Below are 19,508 nucleotides of genomic sequence, written 5' to 3' on the forward strand. Positions count from 1 at the left end.
CTTCAGTTTTCATCATCACATGGTTTCATATGTTGGTAGTTCATCAACATGTATGATAGAAGTTTTTCTACCTTAATCAGTTTGCTTTGGCACAACGGTTGATTAAGTTGACAGCAGGAAAATTTACTTTTACATGCAGAAAATACATTTTTGTGAAGAAAACATGCTTACAACATCACCATGTGGTCCTCTCTTTCATGGCCACGGGGAAATGAGAGGGGCTTGAAAACATATATCTCACATGACCAAAAATGTGTTTTGTTGCCTAGATACAGGGGGTGTCTCAGATTACCCGATGTTTCACATTCCCCCGTTCTCCCCTATGTGTTGAACTGCAGCACAAATGACTGATTGTGTAAGGCAGGGATGAAAATAGAAATATGATGATGATGATGATGATGATGATTAATAAAATACTTCAGAATCAGCCATCTTACCTCCAGAGTGGGCAGGCGGACCACAAAGTAAGACCACACCTTGACCTTCTCGAACCCTCACAGGACTTCTTCTCTGGGTCTTGAAGTTCTCCAAGTCTGTTTACCACAACACAAAAGCAATAAAAATAAAATAAATAAAAATAATCAATTGTTTTTACTGAGGCCATAAGCACACAGGAACCAAACAGGACATAAGTTGTTTACAGAGATAAGTATGCACTACAAGTCATATCTGTGGCTGCTCAATAATTTCATAAGTGGGAAGAAGACGACTGACCAGAGTTCAACAGTGGCATATGGTGCAGAACTTTTTGTATATTTCTGTGAAACACCTATGCTTTGTCTGCAAAAATGCGGACAGTGCTGTAAAAGTCCTAAGCGCTCCTGACGAGAGCAGAAAGCAATTCCTCAAGTATAAGTCACACATGAATGAATTTAATTGGAACGGCATATTGTTATCATTCCCCGTGTTTCATCCACTGCACACGGACCGGCAACAATTAAATGACTAAGACTGAAAAAGCATTTGTATGGAGCTCGATTACTTGTTGACAACCTGCTGAGAAAAAGCAAATAAGAGACAGCAATCCTTGAACACTTTTTTCCTTTTTCTTGCCTGCTGTGGCTCCCAGAGATATCGCAGGCGGCGCAGCCAAATATGCGGCTGGCATATAATGACATAATCAAGACTGAATTCAGAAACGGGGAGAAAGAATGCAAAACTGACACCTCCTGTATACAAGCGCAGCAGGATGAACCGCTGCATAATGAAAACAGAACGTGATCTTTGCAGACCGTGTGAGTAATAGAGACATTGCATCCAGTAGAACACAGTATCACCTTATCCTGATTGAAAGCACCTTTTTTCGGGGATCACAAATGATTTAGTTGGAAATCTATATGCTTTTACAAATTAATTACTGCAAGCAGGCTGTTCGAAGGCGTCAGTAGCCAATTCAAAATCTTTGGCTTATCCATTAAAAAAAATTAAAAAAAATCGTATTAAGCTTCTCTGTGCATGAAGAGATTCAGCACAATTAGGCGTCCCTCTGGACCAGCAGCCATCTATAGCTCCCACCCTGCAGCTTCCTCAATGAGTGCGAGTAATGTATTCATATGACTGGTATGGCAGAAATGCTTGTAAAAATCCATCATTAGCAGCTCTCCCGAGATGTTCAACATATCATAAAGTAGCAATGCTGTTAATTGATGGTTTTAAAAAAAGAAACACATCAAGAACAAGTGTTTCTAATTTAATAGAATATTTCAAACTGACCTCAAATTGACATTTTGAGACTTTCGTAATATCCAATAATCAGTAACAATAAAGTACAACTGAGGCTAATACAAATTTAATTATTGCATGTATTTGTCCATAAAAACTAAAGTATTGAACAAATTAAAAGCTTGCACATATGATATAGAGCTGCATGAAAAGTTAAGTTATAGCAATTGCAATCCATCTGCTATGCCTTTTTCACAGAAGACATTGTGGCTGATTATAGCAGGTGTTAACTAACTATATTAACGATACCTGCATTGGATTTATGACAGTGTTACACTTAACCCGCATGCTCATCAATACATGGACCATGAAACTAAGGAAGCTGAAAGGCATTCAGCTATATCATACTTTTTATTATCTAAATCTGTGTTTAATTAAGCTATTTAAACCACAAATAGCAACCTGCTAGTGGTGCTAGAGGAAAAGACATCCTCATCCTATGGGGACCATGAATGTCCGCATTAAAACTAAATGACCACGCATGGGGACATGAAATTGCCTTCTCTAGAGCCATGTAGAATTGCTCCGAATGAATGTCCCTTTTTGAATTGCTCCATTTTTTCACCTACCTCAGTATATAAATATATATACACAATTTTGTTTTGTCTTGGTGAGCAGGCTAACAAGCTGTCTAGCAACATATTAAACCATAGCTGCTTTGGCAGAGCCACTACCCGCTGAGTCAGACATTACAGAGGCAGCAACACATCTGAATGGTTAGATGTTGTGAATGGTTTGGTTTGAGGTGCTGCTCTGCCCACTGATGTCATTTGAATACTGATAGGAAATATTGCTGGAGAAAACATTTGGTCTTCTCTGTTAGACAACCAACCAATTTGTGTGTGAAGAATGTGTGTGGTTCCTTCTTTTGGCTTCAGGAGACTCCCTGATTTAGGGGTTACTAACAATTAGATACCTCTATTTTTAAATAAGAATGACGTTTATTGATAAAGCATAGTTAAACATCAGCAATTAAAAAGTGCAGGCATAAGGCAAGGAAATAATAAAAGTGAAAACAAAAGCTTCAAGAAATTGAATAGAATAACAAATATTTGATTTTGCCAGTATGAGATGCTACAGACTAGAGGAAAGAAAAATCAAGAATTATGTCTATTGGAGAGTATTTTTTTCCTAACACAAATATGTTTGGAGTCTTTTGTTTTCCAAATGTACAGCAGGTAAAGAATTGCATTACACATATATCACATTTTAACAAACACCTTAAAACAGAAGTTGTGAATTTGATCAGATTTGCTGCTGCTATAGCAAAAGAAATCCAGCTCCAGTTGAAGGGACACACATGTTTAGAAACGTCTATACTGTGCGCAACATGCTATGGAGAGTAACAATAATGCTTTTTGTCTTGGATTTTTTTAACAATTTTAATATATTAGTGTATTATGGTTCTTCTAAAATCCTCTTAACTGAATATAACAAACTCGATTTACTGCTAGACTTTTAAAACAATGAATGTTTGTTTGTGTGTGTGTGTGTGTGTGTGTGTGTGTGTGTGTGTGTGTGTGTGTGTGTGTGTGTGTGTGTGTGTGTGTGTGTGTGTGTGCACGCACATGCATGTGTGGTTGCTGTAGGACAAAAATGGGTTTGAAAAATGTAATATCAAATTGAATATTTTACCATAATTTCAAGGGCATTTTGAAGTCACATATTGGGTACTTTTTCTGAACAACATACAAGATTATACTTGACTATTAGAAAAACAGACTAACACATTAGAAAATATTGGAGTTGCTCATCACACACTGAGAGAGAGGCTCTGATCAATATTCCTTTGGAGCATGGTGGGGCGTAAATGAGCTAGACACACTAAAAGCCAACAATGCCTGACAACCCAAGCTGTTCTGCACCCGGATCATCTTATCAAGCCTATCACGGCTCTGCACCTCCATGTGCTTTTCCATGGCAGGGTTCAGGCTATTTTGAGTGCTTTCAGATCCATGAAATTGGATGTGAATTTGCATTTTTGTGCTAGCTACATCAATGTGACTCATTGTAATGAATGAGAGGCGATTGTAGAGAAGAAAAATTGAAGCCATTCTGTTGGAGTGTGAGCTCGAGGGCAATTTGAGATACAGTGACATTTGTCAGCTAACCAGCGAACAAAAGCCATGAAGACTTTTAAAAACTTTCCATAGGGGGCCATTATTTGAAGTTCTGTATGGAGTCATTTGCTTCCACTGAGAGGTTATTCTCTATATCTGATGGGAGCTGACCAGTTGCACTGGGTTTGGATAGACTACAAAGGCTATGAACTTTTAGGCCTTTAGCTCCCAAATTAAGAAATAACACATTAGTATAAATGAATTATCATCTGATGAATGTCGGACAGTGTCTAGATCATATCCCCTTCATGCTACATCATGTGAACCTGGTATAAGCAAATGTAAATATAACTGAGGCTTACAGGAAGTTGGTCATTGGTTTAAATGCATTGAATAAAGTTTAAGATGGCATATTGTTCTCATTTTAAGGTTACCATTTGTATTTGCTAACAGCTACTTTCATAGTTTATACTATATACACACTGTATATACCAGGGGTGTCAAACTCATTTTGGTTCGAGGGCCACATACAGCCTCTCTGATCTCAGGTGGGCCGGACTAGTAAAATAATGGCAAAATAACTCCAAATCCCTAACTTTGTTTTTCAGTAATATGCTTTATCACTCAGCCTACATTTGTAACCTACATTATCACGGATCACAAGGGATCTCTGTACCCCCCAGGAGATGTCTTAGTAAAGGTTGCTGCCGGCCATGGGAATAGGAGGTGCGGCGCGAAGCGCCGCAGCAAAAATTTTGGGGGTAATTTGCTCAAAGATGCCAATGTGCACTAATGAAATAAACAACTGTTTATTTGAATACACAAATACAATAGGCACTGACCTTACAGTTGTCCAATTTTGTTTACTATATGTACAGGGACACATTTTGTGCAAACATGCAGACTGTACAAAATACAATTAAATAAAAGTGCAACTTCTACTGTTTTGATTTATTTTTAAATACAGAGGTTATTGGTTGTTTTGGAATTCGTTTTTCCCAATTTAAAACATAAAAATAAAGCAGCATTGAAAATTAGGAAATAAATCTTGTAGGCCTACACTAGCATGCTCCTGCTCGTTTTGCGCACACAGAGCCGCAGACACACCACGCTTGCTAGTACATTAATTGTTCAGCACTAAAAATAAAAATAGTTTTATTTTTATAAAAAAGTAATAAAATAAATGTACTAAAAATAAAAATGTTTTTTTTTTTTGGTTTTTACTTTGCCATAAAGCACTGTAGGAAACATTAATAGCGGTGAAGCAGGATTGCCAATTACCATTTCCCACGTTGCTAAAATGTGCTTTTTTTATTTAGGCTGCCCCCTAGCGGCAGGAGTGAGCATTTCGGTTATTTCTTTAAAAATTCATAACTCCTCACAGGAATGGGCTAGAGACTTACTTTTTTTTTTGACATACTCAGAAATTTATGCTCTACAGGTCGCGGGCCTGATCAAATCATCTCGCGGGCCGGATCCGGCCCGCGGGCCGTATGTTTGACACCCCTGGTATATACAAATAAAAACTTTATTTATCCTGTATTTCACTCTAGGATTTGCAGGCTTACAAACTTGCAATTCTAAATTATTAATAAAATAAAACAAAAAAGTTAAGTTTCTAAAGTCCCATGTACCTTTTCTAAACAAATCAAAGTAATGTCTTTTTAGAGCTGCAAAGCCTAAACAGCCAGGGCTTTCAGTGAGTTGCCAGTGAGTCACCTCCCACCCAGCTGTAGTCAAAACGCAAATGGGATGAGCCTTGGAACCAATTCTAAATGGGATGACATTCATTGTTTTCATCTTTACCCAATGCCATACTATAAAGCCTTTTTACCCAACCATCCACTTTTCTGGTATTACTACAAAAAGGTGTCAGAGTGCATTTTAATGGATCTAAAATTCAGCAGTCTAAATAACAAACTGGAAAATGGTGTGGTCCAAAGGCACAAGCTAGTTTGCTTGTTCATAGTTTTTTTTCTTCCCATAATAGATGGGTTTTATATGTGACCATCTTTTTATATATATTTTTTTTAAAGTGTGATACCTTTTGATGTTTTTGAGCAATGAAAAAGCTTTTTGCTTGAAAAGTGCTATACAAATAATAATAGTTCTTGGTCAGAGGCAACGGTAGGGGAATGTGTTTTATCTCAAATGTATGTGATTAGTGTCGGCAGAAAGTGTAGCACCCAGAAGCAGCCTACACAAAAACCTGACAAACATAAAAGACAACTTTTAAAAATATATATATATTCTGTGAGGCTTCAATACTCTGCCCGAGTCATCAATAATACTATGTATGTATTTATGACAACAACAATACTTTGTCTTCCTCTCTTCCCTTTGTTCTTAGAGAAGCATCATGCAGTGCACAACAGTAAGTGACACATGAGATGTGTAGGGGTGATTAACATCAAAGGTTCCTAATTTTAACAGATAATTTCCGCTGGTGTCTCCTGACAATAACAACACTGTTTCTAATTCAGAATTGCCCGTTTCCTTCCTCCCTGAAATATGATTTGAAACCTAGATTGAGCACTTAACATCGCAAGGCTGAGGAGAAACGTGATTGTCCCTTCCACAGATGCTCTCCAGCTAAAAACAGGCTTAATTTTCACCTGAGGCAAAAACAATATAAAAAAAGAATACGGCACTGATGGAAATTAGAGAAGCAGCAAGAGAAGAAAACAAGAGATATTAATCAAAGTAATCACAAAGATAAGGTAGTTAGGTTAGACTGGAGCCAGTATGAAAAAAAAATGCAAATTATGTGCAATTACAGGACTGAATTTGATAGGAAAAAATCATGGGTCACATTAGGCATTGCGTTTATTAATACAGCTATTTCACCCTTCATTAAACACTGTGTTACCCATGTGGCTCTATAAGCAGTACAGTATTTAGGCTGTAGTATGTTCCGTCTTCGGGTCAGGCATCCAACACACTTTGCCCTGTACTGTAGGCCTGGCAATCTGTTGTGAAATGTTGCATCTTGCATCAGTGAAATCCTTTCACTTACACCAAAAATATCCCTTGGGAGATTAGGAAACTCAATCTGGCTCAATAACCAACTAGATTATTTCTTCCAGCACCCCTAGCAGGCGAGCAGAAACCTTTTAAACATTTAGGTCTGTATTGTCAACAGGATCAAGGACCTTTCTACTTTGAGAGGTTTTAAGCCCCTACCAGATGGTAACAGAAACTGTTATATCATCCTTCCCTCCCTCAGAGGATTAAAAATGTAGGAACTCTTAACTACTATGTATGCACTACACATTCAGGCAATACACACGTGATGTTATGGGACATCATTAGTTGGTGCAAATCCAAGACATTAATCTTGTTCGCCGTCAACAGCGATAACTTCCACAAATGAATGGGCAAGTATAGATTACATTGTTTAAGAAAATACAATAGTGTTTTTAATAATGAGCATTCATTTGTCAATAATTTGTTATCTGCAGCACTAACCAAAACCATCCATTTAAGGCCACCAGATGTGAAAAGATTACCTGCTACACATAATAGTAGAGCAGGCCATTGTCTTTATTAATGGCCTGTACTTTAGTCTTTGTCACAGAGTTATCACAAGACTGAGAGAGGTGCAAGCCCCTTGGTGTTAGAAAGAGCATATTGAGCTACTCTGAGTCAGAGTCTGTTACAAATGACACGATACTCACTCTCATAACAGGCTGCTCCTCTATGAATTATTCCCTTGACCTGAGACCCACTCAATCATACCGCACACTTAATTAAGTTAAACCGAGAGCAATAAATAAGATGTATGACACATCAGCACTGATGCTTGTCCTCATCCATTGACAAAAGCATCAGGTCCCAGGTCAGGCACAGGCATTGGATGAGACCAATCACAATGGCGTACAGCTCAGGCCAGGCCTCGGAAATTGATAGAAAATGTGAATATGATCAACAGCCTGCTGGCAACCCCGAGCACCAATTTGTGTTATATGCTGAAGATTTAATGCTGCTTTGTGACAAAAGGAGCACCAAATTGTGGCTAGATGGATACCTCCTGCTCACCCGGCCAAAGATCAGCTCTGCATCTGCTATGGCAGAGAAACAGACATCAGAATTCAATCTAGCTGCACCATCTGTTCAGATATCAGGGCTGTCACTGGATATGGGCTGCCCGTCAGGAGTGGAGGCCTCAAGTTCACCTTGCCATCAGAGATGCCTTGGACTTTGCTCTAATAAACTATGATGGATGAAGGCTCTAAAGCATCAACTATGCTGGGTACGTCTTGGCCCACAACACAATCATCACAGGGACGAGAGAATTATACAATCACTAAACAGAGTCAACACAAGCACCGGAGCTACAATCAGGGTTGAAGAAGAAACACATACAGTGATAGAAACATTTCATTGTTGTTTCATTATCAACAACTTTAACAGTATCATCCTACTGTAGGAGATGTTCTTGTAGCTGGGTGTTCTTTGTTAGAGAAGTTCAGGGCTAACGATAAATCCATTTTCTAAAGAATCCTTCCTGAACTGAAAGAACTGAAGTGGAACTGAGGTGAAGTACACTCGTCTGAATTGAAATAATAAAACTGGAAAGGACACATCATAAAATGAAAAAAAATGTATCATTCTGAGATGAAGTGGTGCTTGGTTCAAATACATCATGGACTTACATGCAATGTGCAGACTGGCCTCTCTGCTGACGATGGTGCCAAAAGAGTTTGATGCCAAGCACTGATATACGCCAACATCTCCCTCTTTATTCAGATGGCTGATGTGTAAGTTTCCTCCCGTGAGAGAGAAACGTGACCCTGGTCTGGGCGTGATGAAAGAGTCATTGAGCTTCCACCTGTGAATGGAAGCAGATGATACACAACAAAAAGTCCTCAATAGAGATTTTCAAATGCTCTGTATTTTGTAGTCAGTGTCTAATAAGCGATTCTGAAAAGTTTGTTATATTGATGCCAATGCAAAGTGTGGTTCAGAGTCCAATTAATGTAAAAGAGAAACAACCCAGCAGCAGTCTTAACTGTGACCACTCACTCCTTATTCTGGATAAAGCCGACATTAACAGAAATAACAGTCCAATGTGTGTTGCAGCGAAACCAAAATGAATGAATAAGCAATCAGCGAACGGCCATTTCAAAAGACTATTCATTTCCACTCAGTCTTATCTCATTTCTAACACAATTCTTACTATCAATTCTCACACATCTCACAAATTCTCACAAATCAAATGCTTAACATTCCTCTAACATATCCTCTCTCTATTCAGGCTGCTTGTCCATCAACTACAACCACATGAGGGAGGCCCTTCAATCATAGTGATTATCAGAGGAAAGGGCCGAGCATAGAGAATGCTCAAAGAAAATGGCCATATGCAAAGCACAGAATGATGGCTTTCCTTTGATTTACCTCTTGTTTTGAGTAATATGGGGGTCCTGCATATATGTGCGTGTGTGCGTGCGTGCGTGTGCGAGAAGGCAGGGAAAACCAGAAAAGTGCAAGTTGCCAGCAATCAAAGGGGGAATTATTGTTGTTCACTTAATTGTGGCTCATTGTCTAAGAGCACCTACCGAGTTGATGATACAAGTTCAACCAAATGTATAACATGCAGTGATGCCGGTAACACGTTACTTAGTAACGCGTTACCGGCATCGGACGTCTTTTTTCAGTAACGAGTAATCTAACGCGTTAGTATCTCCAAACCAGTAATCAGATTAAAGTTACTCATCAAAGTCACTGTGCGTTACTTTTTCTGTCATTTTCCTTAGTGAAACATTTGACATAAATGCACAAATGACTGCGATTGCGATTTAATGTAAATAAATGTGCAGGCAGGTGTCTCTAAACGCTCTAACTGCTCCAACCGCTCCTCTCGTCTTTTTGGTAGCACCCCTCGTCTCTGACATGCAGTGTGTGTGTGCCTGTGTGTGTGTGTGTGTGTGTGTGTGTGTGTATGTGTGTGTGTGTGTGTGTGTGTGTGTGTGTGTGTGTGTGTGCAGCAGCATTACGGCAGAGTCTAAGCTGAACTGTGGCGCAAAACAAACGTTTTCCCCCCCATGAAATATAGCGTCTGCTATGGGGATATTTAGGATCCGGGTACGGTGACGTTGAAAAGAAGTGTTTAAAACTTGGAGACGTATAGTCACGTGGCGACCGGTGGCCGCACACACACAGTCTATCGACACATGAGACATCGCAGAGAAAAGTCAAATGAATGCATGAGAGTGAAGGGCCAAGCACGTTAAGTTTAAAGACACTGCTACTGTCTTTGCACTTTGGAGGAATGCATTTATTTTCATGGGGGGGAAAAGTTTTTTTTATAAAAAATTTTAAACCAAAATTTTTATTATTTTGAAAACATTATGCCTATAGGCTACTAGCCTACAAGCTTTATTTTATATATTTTCAATGTTTTTTTAATATGTGCATGTTTTAAATTGAGATATATGGGTATATATGGGGTATATTTAAAGTAACTTATAATCTAACTTGGTTACTTTTAACATGAAGTAATCAGTAAAGTAACTAAGTTACTATTTTAAGGAGTAACTAGTAATCAGTAATCAGATTACTTTTTCAAAGTAACTGTGGCAACACTGATAACATGTGACCAAAACCTTTTACAAGAGTTTGAAAAAAAAGTGTTAACTTGTGTTGCACAACACTTCCCATAAAATTCAGATTCATTTCATCAATCCAATAGGTTGCTGAAATTGTCTGCATTGCGCCCCGGCCAAGTTAATGCGTAAATGGCACTTTCATTCTCAAACTAAATTACAGTCAGAGGGAGAGAAAATGAGAAAGAATAAGAGGGTAAACACAGACTAACAAGAAAAGTGACAATCGCAAAAGGAGACTCATGAAATAGCTTTTTATCGAAGTAAGGCACAATTAGTTTGAATGTTAGCTCCTCTGCCTTGGATTTTCAAATGTCTGAGAAAAAAAGAAATGTGAGGTTTCTGTGTCTGACTTTTTTCCGCCTTTCTTAGTGGGAAGGATTTGGACAAGGAGCGATAGGCCGGGTTGAATAAGGGAGGGAATTGGGGGTGCACATGCAGCAGAGCGATGCTCAATGGCAGATTGGCTGATTAGATTGATTTAGTGATTTGGTTTTGCGGTTGGAACCGGTCCAAGAGTTCCAGATGAGACAAATCAAGGCGGGGCCATGGTGACAACTTGGAGTGGGGGCTTTATGCTGCAGCGGTCATTGGAAAGTCTTAGAGAAATTAACTTGTCCTTGGTGCACCTAAAATAGACCCACCTACGTACTCAGCAGTGGAGAGTCACGCAGCATATGGTGTCCTGTTGCTAAACCTCAAAAAGACCTAACATCCTTAAAAAAAACTAATTTGCGAAGCTGGCACAAGTGACCTTTGGTTAAAAAAACAAACAAAGTGACAACACAAAGATGTTGGCTGACAATACAGCAATATGTCCATCTACATACCAGGCGAATCATTAAAAGGGATAAAATCATAACAGCTTGTGATCAATCTGAAAATCCCTTCCTAATGTGGTATCAGCTGCCACAGTTGGTGGCAATTGCTGTAATTAAAGAGCTAATTAAAACTAAATTTGATTTCGATATGGAGCCGGACGCAATCTCAGAACATGAACTCAGAAGGGCAAAAAAACATGCAGATGTGAACCCATAATTTGTTTTTCATTTCAAAAAGTAGGACGATCCAGACAGTGAAATAGCACATGATTGCTTAATAAGTATTCCAGCTGATCCAAGTGATAAGATCTTGTAGATTCATTTCAATTTGTGCCCATTAGGCATAACACCAAGGATCTTCAAGCTACATTAACGGCCACATATGCTGATGTTATGAGGGATCGTTTCAACTTATTACACATTAAATGCTTGGCTTTGCAATTTGCATTTAATTACACTGACAGGAGTACAACAGCTATGTGGCCCCACGTGATGGACTAAGAATTAAAAGCTTATGTGCTTGATGCGCTTTAGAGCTAAATCTTTGTTTATCCTTTGTTTTAATTTGTCATCATTTTATGTGACAGAGGAACTGGGCATCAATTAGATTTAATACAATTGCAGAGAAACCATTCAACTTAACTGCCAGAGCGCTGAACAAGGACAACAACTACGAACTGTTTTCCTGTACCTTAGTCCATAAAGTAATTTGACTCATTAGTGACATCATGCTAATCAGATAAAACGCATCTGTAGCAGGCCTAAAGCAGAGACAATGGAAACACAACTTCTGCCACGTTATTTCTTGGATGCAAAATATACACCACTGGTGTTGTTCTTCAATCAATCTCTGTCATAATAGCAGCAGAGTGCTGATGCATGATTCTCTTGGGTCACTTGATCTTTTCCACGGTCAGTGAAACTGGTGACAGGAAGCTCTCAAAAGTCCACCTGCCAATGCATACTGTATAGAATAGACCAACAACTGAGGCAGATTAATTCATGATTCTCAAATTCAACATGACTGACATCGAATTTAAGTGCTGCAGGCAGTGAGCAGCAGCGAGCCATAAGGTCCCACAAATCCCTAGTTTTTTCCAAGGGCAATAAATCCAGTCATGCTTTTTTTTTGTACACATATTGCAATTGAAAGCTGTTGGACAGTTTTTTGAAAGGATGCAGTGTGTCTGCATGTGTTACCTGTAGAAGGGCGGTGGGTGTCCCTGGGCCTCACAGCTGAACACCACCTCTCTGCGGTTCTCTCCAGCTTGGACAGGAAACACCACACTGCCGGGTTGCTTGGTGAACACGGGCCTCAGCTGGACTCCGCTACCTGGGTGGAGAACCGACAAAACGGCATCAGCTTTGATGTCCAGTAGAGTCTAAAAACCAATTTTCACATTTTGTCTGCTGCCAACTAGATATTGAAGTGGAAAACAGGGCTGCACAAGAGAAGGTTGAATCACAAAAAAAAATCTATTTGGCACGGCTCCACCAGCCATGTAAGTGGACCCCATGAGCATTTTTTATATTGGTCGTAAAAAAGTTTCGAGATCCCTGAGGTACTGTATAATCAGGTGGTAACCTTCATTAAATTTGTATGCAAACATCTGAATGTACAGACGTGTCCAAGGCTTCAGCAAAATTCCATCTAAACCATTCCTAGCTAGGGGGAAACCAGGGGATTTCATCGAAAGAAATTTGGAATAAAATAAAAAGGATGAAAGTAATGTTGCCCTTAGTGATTCAGTTTGGGGGGGAAATAGCAGTTGTTATTCTTTCAGATCAAAGTTTTGGGGCACCCCTGTAGCTCACTGGATAGAGTGCATACCACTCAGTCCTTGGACCCCATGCTGCATGTCAGCCCCTTCTCTCTTCCAATTTCAACTGTGCTCTACACACCATCAAATAAAGGGGAAAAACACCCCAACAAAAATTGTTAAAAAACACTACCAAAAAAAGTTTTTTGCGCTCTTTCAATGTTTCAATTTATTTATCTTTTTTCCAGGTGGACTTATGCATTTTATTTTAAATTCATCATAACTACCCATGATTATTTTAAATGTAAGATTGCCACAATTAAAACAACAAGGGCTCCCTACACATTTGGTTTTTTTTTTTGCATACATTTTTTTGCACCGTGTGTTCTCTTGACTATAATTGTCATCATTTTCCAAGTTGTGTTAAAGCTCCCATATTATACACTTTTCGGTACTATTATACACCATATTATATGGTCTTAGTGGTCCCTAATACGTTTTTCTTTAATTGTTTGCCGAAACAAACTTTCAGATAATTTATTGTACTATGCTGATGTTCAGCATAGTACAATAATACAATACTATTTTTTAAAAAGAGCTGCAGCTCCCCTTGTAAATATACAATCTTTGAGCTCCCCCCTCCCCCTGTCCAGAAGCGAAGCCAGATACACCTCGCCCTCTGTCTGTCGGGGCCGTGGACCAATAAGAAATAGGGGTGTGGGCTGCACAGTGGAAGCTTCTGGCTTTCCAGTTTGTGAGGTCAGAAACGAGGAGAATTCTGACTGGAGTATATTGGGGGGGAGGGGTGGGGGTTTCAGAAAGGGGGAGAGTGAGAAAAGGAGAGATTGTTATTTTTTTAAATATTTTGGCAGTCTCTAGGCACACCGTGGACCCATGGATATGTTAGAACACATTTAAAAAGTGCATTTAGCATAATATGGGACCTTTAAGCAAAGAAAAGACAGTGCACAAACATACACCGCACAGCCCATACATTATTATAACAATTCTAAACTCCCCAAGAGATACAATAGCCTTATTCATTATCTTTCGTTTGCAAGTCTATTACACAGGCGAAATAGTGAATACATGCGGTGCAGGCAAACAGTATGAGTGACCCATGGGTTATTCAACACTTCATTGGAATAAACATTTCTCCCTGTGACGGAAAGAGAATTCATTTGGATTTGTGGGAATACATTTGCATTTCTGCAATGGCACCGACGTGGGGAGATACTGTAGGTAGGGTAACTCATTTGTATGAGAGACAGGTATCATTTTCAAGTCTCTGACACCATGGGAGTACAGTTTTATCCTCAACACTCAAAATAACTCTGAGTGGCTGAAGATGTTTGACAAGGGACCTTGTATGCTGATTGTTCCTCTCCACAAGGATAAACCTCTCAGGAAGTTACAGCGAATAAAAGGCGGCCTAATTATAATCTTTGTTAGATGAAGCGTGTCCCTCGAAGCAGCTTTGAGAGATGATTGATTACCAGAAGACACTACGTCTACAGCCCTTACTCAAACACAAATCCTCACACTTGTACACAAACTTGGAAGGACGGTAAAGCCTGTGGTAAACATTAGATGAATCCCTGTGTCTTTTTTAAATGATAAATTATTTCAGTTATCAAGTCACAAACATTTACATTGAGCATCACTTTGAGAAATGACAGCCCCAAGCCCTTAGTACTTTAACTTGCACCAATTTTACCAAAAAATAAATTGTGCAATCTAAACCAAACAGAACAGTATGTGAGTGTATATGTCAATGTAACACATTATTCCAGCTGAGCAAGGCCTCATGGGGGATCTTGCAAGCATCCCAATTCAGGGTGTTTGGTGTTTTTTTCCTCCCAACGAAGGACAAGAGTTAAGGTTAGGGTTAGGGTTAGGGTTAGAGTTAGTGCCTTTCAGGAAGCTCCAGGCAGTGCTGACTCCGAGGCTCCGTTGGGAGGACAAAACACCATCGAGGGCAATTCAGTGGGGATAGTACTTTTGAATAGTCTAGGATTCATTAATCATGTGCCTATGCCTTAGCTTACTACAGAGAAATAATGTTAAAAAAAGATGACCCAAAAAAAAAATTACATTGGTCTGTATATGGTACAATCGCAATGTAGAATTGAAAATGCAATTAACCCTTCAAGTGCTGTATTTATCATTAGCTTTGTGTAATAATGTTTTTTAATTAAAAAAAAGGGCATTCTCATAAGCCTTACAATTGTCCCGAATTTCAGGTTCTTTATTCACGGTTGTTACAGCAGTTTTCTATTTTAAAGACTTAGTAAATGAAAAGAAAAGTGAGAAGAGTGAAAAGAGTGAGTGATTCACAGTGTTGACTCAATGTGTCGGACCTCTTACGTATCACTTGTGCCCTGCTGTTTCCTTGCTTAAAGCCTAAACAACCACTCAAGGGATCAACTTTCATCAACACTACTGCACCAACTAGCAAACACTCTAATCACATTGAACCATGTCTGTCAGAAAAGGTTTGCACAACATTGGTACATTAAACTCTTTAACAATCCCTAATCTAACTCAATATTCAATAAATGGGAAAATAATCAACATAGATATGTGGTTGCAGCCTGAACTCTCGACTATGGCAGCTTCAAACTGACATGATCTTTGGCAGTACCATGGCAACAGTTATTATGATGGAGAATAAGTGTCAGAAGAATAAGAAGGGATTGCACTCTGGGGGCTGTGCCCGGGGGCTCAGTTCAAACTGATGCAAACTCTATGAAACTCCTTCGTTGCCCTTACAGGAATGAATGTAAGATGCTGAAGGGGAAAGAGAAATAATTTGCAGGGTTGCTTCCCTGGCAATCAAACAGAAAGGTGCAACACACTAAGACAGTGCTGCTGCTTAGAAACAGATCCACAGGCGGAAGAGATGGAGATTTGTCTATTTTTACTGGGAGAATATCGTTTTGATGGCACACTGACTACGGATGCATACTAGAAAATACATCAGGCCAAACTATTTCAAAATCAACATATACGCTAAGTTGATTTTGACCCCTTTCAAGATCTAACAAGGAGTCAAGAAATGATGTTGAAACCTGAATATCAGAATCTGATGGCAGCTCCCAAATCCGAGCACAGAAACCAAATAGGTGAAAAAGTGCTCTCAGATGTGCACTGATCCAGAATCCTAACAAAAAAGTTGCCAACACAATGTTGCCTTGCAGATATGGAGGTCATTATGTAAGGGTCTTTTTAAAATAAGAATGGGCCGCCCCCCACTCATATCTGTCACCTGCTGCCAGATGGTGATAAGTGCAGCGGTTTTTCGAAGGCTCCTCGGACAACGCAAGCCTCAGCATCCTAGCCAAAGTGGAAGGCAGAGGGAGCTGTTTAGGAGGTCTGAAATAAAAACTAATCTCAAATTCAATACTAGCTGACAGCAAATGAATTCCTCCAGCTTACCTCAGCATGAATAAACAGGCACATGGGGAGTCGGCTGTGGGGGAGGTATCGGTCGTTTGTGAGGTCCCAAATCCATTCGTTTCAGCTCAGGGTTTATGCATCAAATAAAAAATAAGCCAATCTTGCTTTTTAAAGCATCTTTCCCCTCTGTCCAGGCCGATAAAGTACACCTTAAAAGGTCTCTCATTGAGGGGCAGCACAATGTTACTCCAGAGCAGAAGGGGGGTTTTGGTCTCTTCCAGCAAGGTATAGATTCGATCACATCTCGCCTTAATGTTTGAAATATTTGAATAACTTGTTTTTTTAAACGGTCCTTGAAAATAAACTGAGCTGCACACAATAAAAATATTAGTAATTCAACATTTCACCAATAAAGAAGCAGATGGAGATTGCCACATTCTTGTGATTCCAGCACTAAAGAAGGAGTGAGAAGATGTATGAGAAACACATTTAAAAAAGATAAAGCCTGGAGTCAAATGAATACAAAATGTTCCAGGCCAAGTTTTACTGCATTGACTGTCAGCCAGTGTGCACTGTACTGTACTGCAGACTCGTTAATTAAGTTAATTACATTTTCAGCGACACAGTCTGTAAGGAGAGAATTGTGGCCAACCCATTCCCAACCCATGTCTCACCATTCCTTGGCTAATCATAGCACTACCGCATCTGAAATTCAATAACACCCCTTGTATCCAGGGTATCCAATGCCATGTTCACTGGGGAAACACAGAATTGATTAGATCCAACTCCATATGTGGGAATGGCAAATTAAAGCTATTTTTTGTTGTTGTTGTTCTCTCGATTGAATGTCTACATAAACCCAGGACATATTGCTTCTGAGAATGCCATTTGTCATCTAATTGAAGTAATATCCCTACTGTTTCCTTCTCAAGATTGGTTAGAAGGTTATTTGTCACTTACCAGCTCCTGTGTTCTACACTAATGGTAACATTCATCATGCTTTGAAACCAAACCATAATTTTTTCAACCGTAGGAACATACAAATGGGTGATTTGACCATTACTGCTTGTGCTTTGCATTTTTTTTTACAATGCTGTATGATTGGAATCCTATATTTAAGAAAATGTAACACATCTTAAAAACACTGTTAATAAAGTGTAAAACATCCAGAAATGTGATGCATTTTGTACAATACACACTTGAACACACTCTAATAGACTACTAAGTGATTAGTGTGATGCTGAAATGAAATCTTTTGACTCTTTCAGATGAATGTAAATATTGTGTGATAAGTGCATATATACTGTGATGTATTCACAAAAAAAGAAGTCTAATCTACAGATATCTTACTATGGACCACTAATGAATGCAACACTGAGTATGCAAAATAAACACGTATTAACTGGATGATTTTTCATTCATGGATGAAGCAAAATACAGCCAGCTATGGGAGAAAGAGTCACTGGGGAATATTCCACATCTTCACATGTACAGAACTTCAAAGATGCAACACAATCCTTGCTTAAGGATTCCTAAAAGGCTTTGCCTTGTGCTGATGAATCAATGAAGAAAGTCAATATTTGAAATTCATGTCATCTCTGGGATGTACACAGGGAACAGAGCCAAATAAAATAAGTTATAGCAGATTATAACGCTGGCCAGAAGCAGCCCTTCATAGTATCACTTGGACGTTTCCCTAATCTACATCAACAGTTGTCAGGCGGTAAAATATTAGGGCCTGAGAACATTTATCTATCGTACAGTACATTTTAAATAATACTTAAATGCCCAAATGTGCATTTAAAGTTATGTTCTCTGTAATCATTCTTCCTGTTAATACTGGCTAAAAATGCTTTTTCAATGTAAGTGATGGGGGGACACAATGCACCCCACTATCTGATCAAAGCTAATATAAGTTAAAATCCTTTGTTGTACAAACTGTTTGTGTGCCCCCTGAAGCTCAGCAAGGCAATACTGTCCAGGGAAACGGCAACAACAAAAAAATCTTAAATTTGATCAGACTGCTAAAAGCTCACATTAGCTGCCCCAGTAACTGTATCTTCTGACTAGTATCAGTATTTCTGGCTGCAAAACCACAAACTCAACTCTACTTAAGATGAACAAGGCAGGAGACCTAAATGACAGTGGGACTGGCTGTGCCAAGCCACTTCAGCTAGGCACAATAAAAACTAATTACAACTTAGTTGAAATTTTCTGATTGGTCAATACAAACAGTCTGAGGCGAGGGCTTCCTTAACACTTAACATCGTATCGCTGCACTACGAAGTCCCATTTTGCTGTTTTTCCTTAAATTAAACAGAGACTTTATGCCAAATATACATTACAACTGAGTTGAGTGTGGAATCTTTTCCCATGTTGATCCTGAATACACCAAGAGCACAACACATTTGATTGCTGTTCAGAGCCTTAACAGCAATCTTACTTGATTTGTTTTCACATTTCTGTTTTCAGCGCTGCTCAATTGTAGCCCTTCAATGCCAACTACAGATGTTTCCATGATTGTACTCCTGCCAATTATTTTGAAGCAGATGCTTGTAAATTCATTGAGCTTGGAGTAAAATGTTTTACAATCAATGTTCTATCATGTTTTTGGCAGGTGGTTGTGTGGTAAGAGTACAGTAAGCTTCACAGCAGTGTCTTTATCTCCCTGATAGGGGTTTGTTTCAATCCAAACCACCAGATTCCTGTGCACCATAATTTTTCACAACATTCAAAAACTTTCAAATATATGAGTGTGGTAAATAAACAGCAATCCCATCTCTGCACTCCATTCCTTACATATAATGACATACTTTATTAAAAAAAGATTTTGTTTTCTTGGCAATCCCCCTTTGTAATGCCCTCTGAAGCATGTTATGACTTTATGACAGGTAATCAAGTGCCAAAAAGTGACTGTGGGAAGATAAACTGAGTCTGTGTGGGGAAAGGGAGCAAAGAAAAGGCAATGAAGTGCAGAATGTACCTCAACGCCTCTTCCTTGCTGGCTAGCGCTCTCTCTCTCTCTTTTACTCACTCATTCACACATACAGTACATGCCCCTGCCTCAGGCCTTCCAGACCCTCAGGGAGAAATGGGGGGAGGAGGGGGGGGGTGGTTAACTCCTGATGAACTCACTATGGG

At 39.2% G+C, this 19,508-nt stretch overlaps 1 protein-coding gene across 1 annotated transcript in view; it reads right to left on the reverse strand.

Moving 5' to 3' along the window:
* The window catches only part of cntn3a.1 (contactin 3a, tandem duplicate 1), a 74,621-nt gene that overhangs the window by 46,072 nt on the left and 9,041 nt on the right, over window positions 1-19,508 (reverse strand). Inside the window, exons 3-5 of the mRNA XM_080030387.1 lie at window positions 12,409-12,541; window positions 8,438-8,613; window positions 438-533 (exon numbers count right to left, since the gene is read on the reverse strand). Of these exons, the coding sequence (XP_079886513.1) occupies window positions 438-533; window positions 8,438-8,613; window positions 12,409-12,541 (405 nt within the window). The remainder of the gene's footprint in view (window positions 1-437; window positions 534-8,437; window positions 8,614-12,408; window positions 12,542-19,508) is intronic.

Source organism: Ammodytes marinus, assembly GCF_949987685.1.
Source record: "Ammodytes marinus genome assembly, chromosome: 7".
NCBI classification, from domain to species: domain Eukaryota; kingdom Metazoa; phylum Chordata; class Actinopteri; order Uranoscopiformes; family Ammodytidae; genus Ammodytes; species Ammodytes marinus.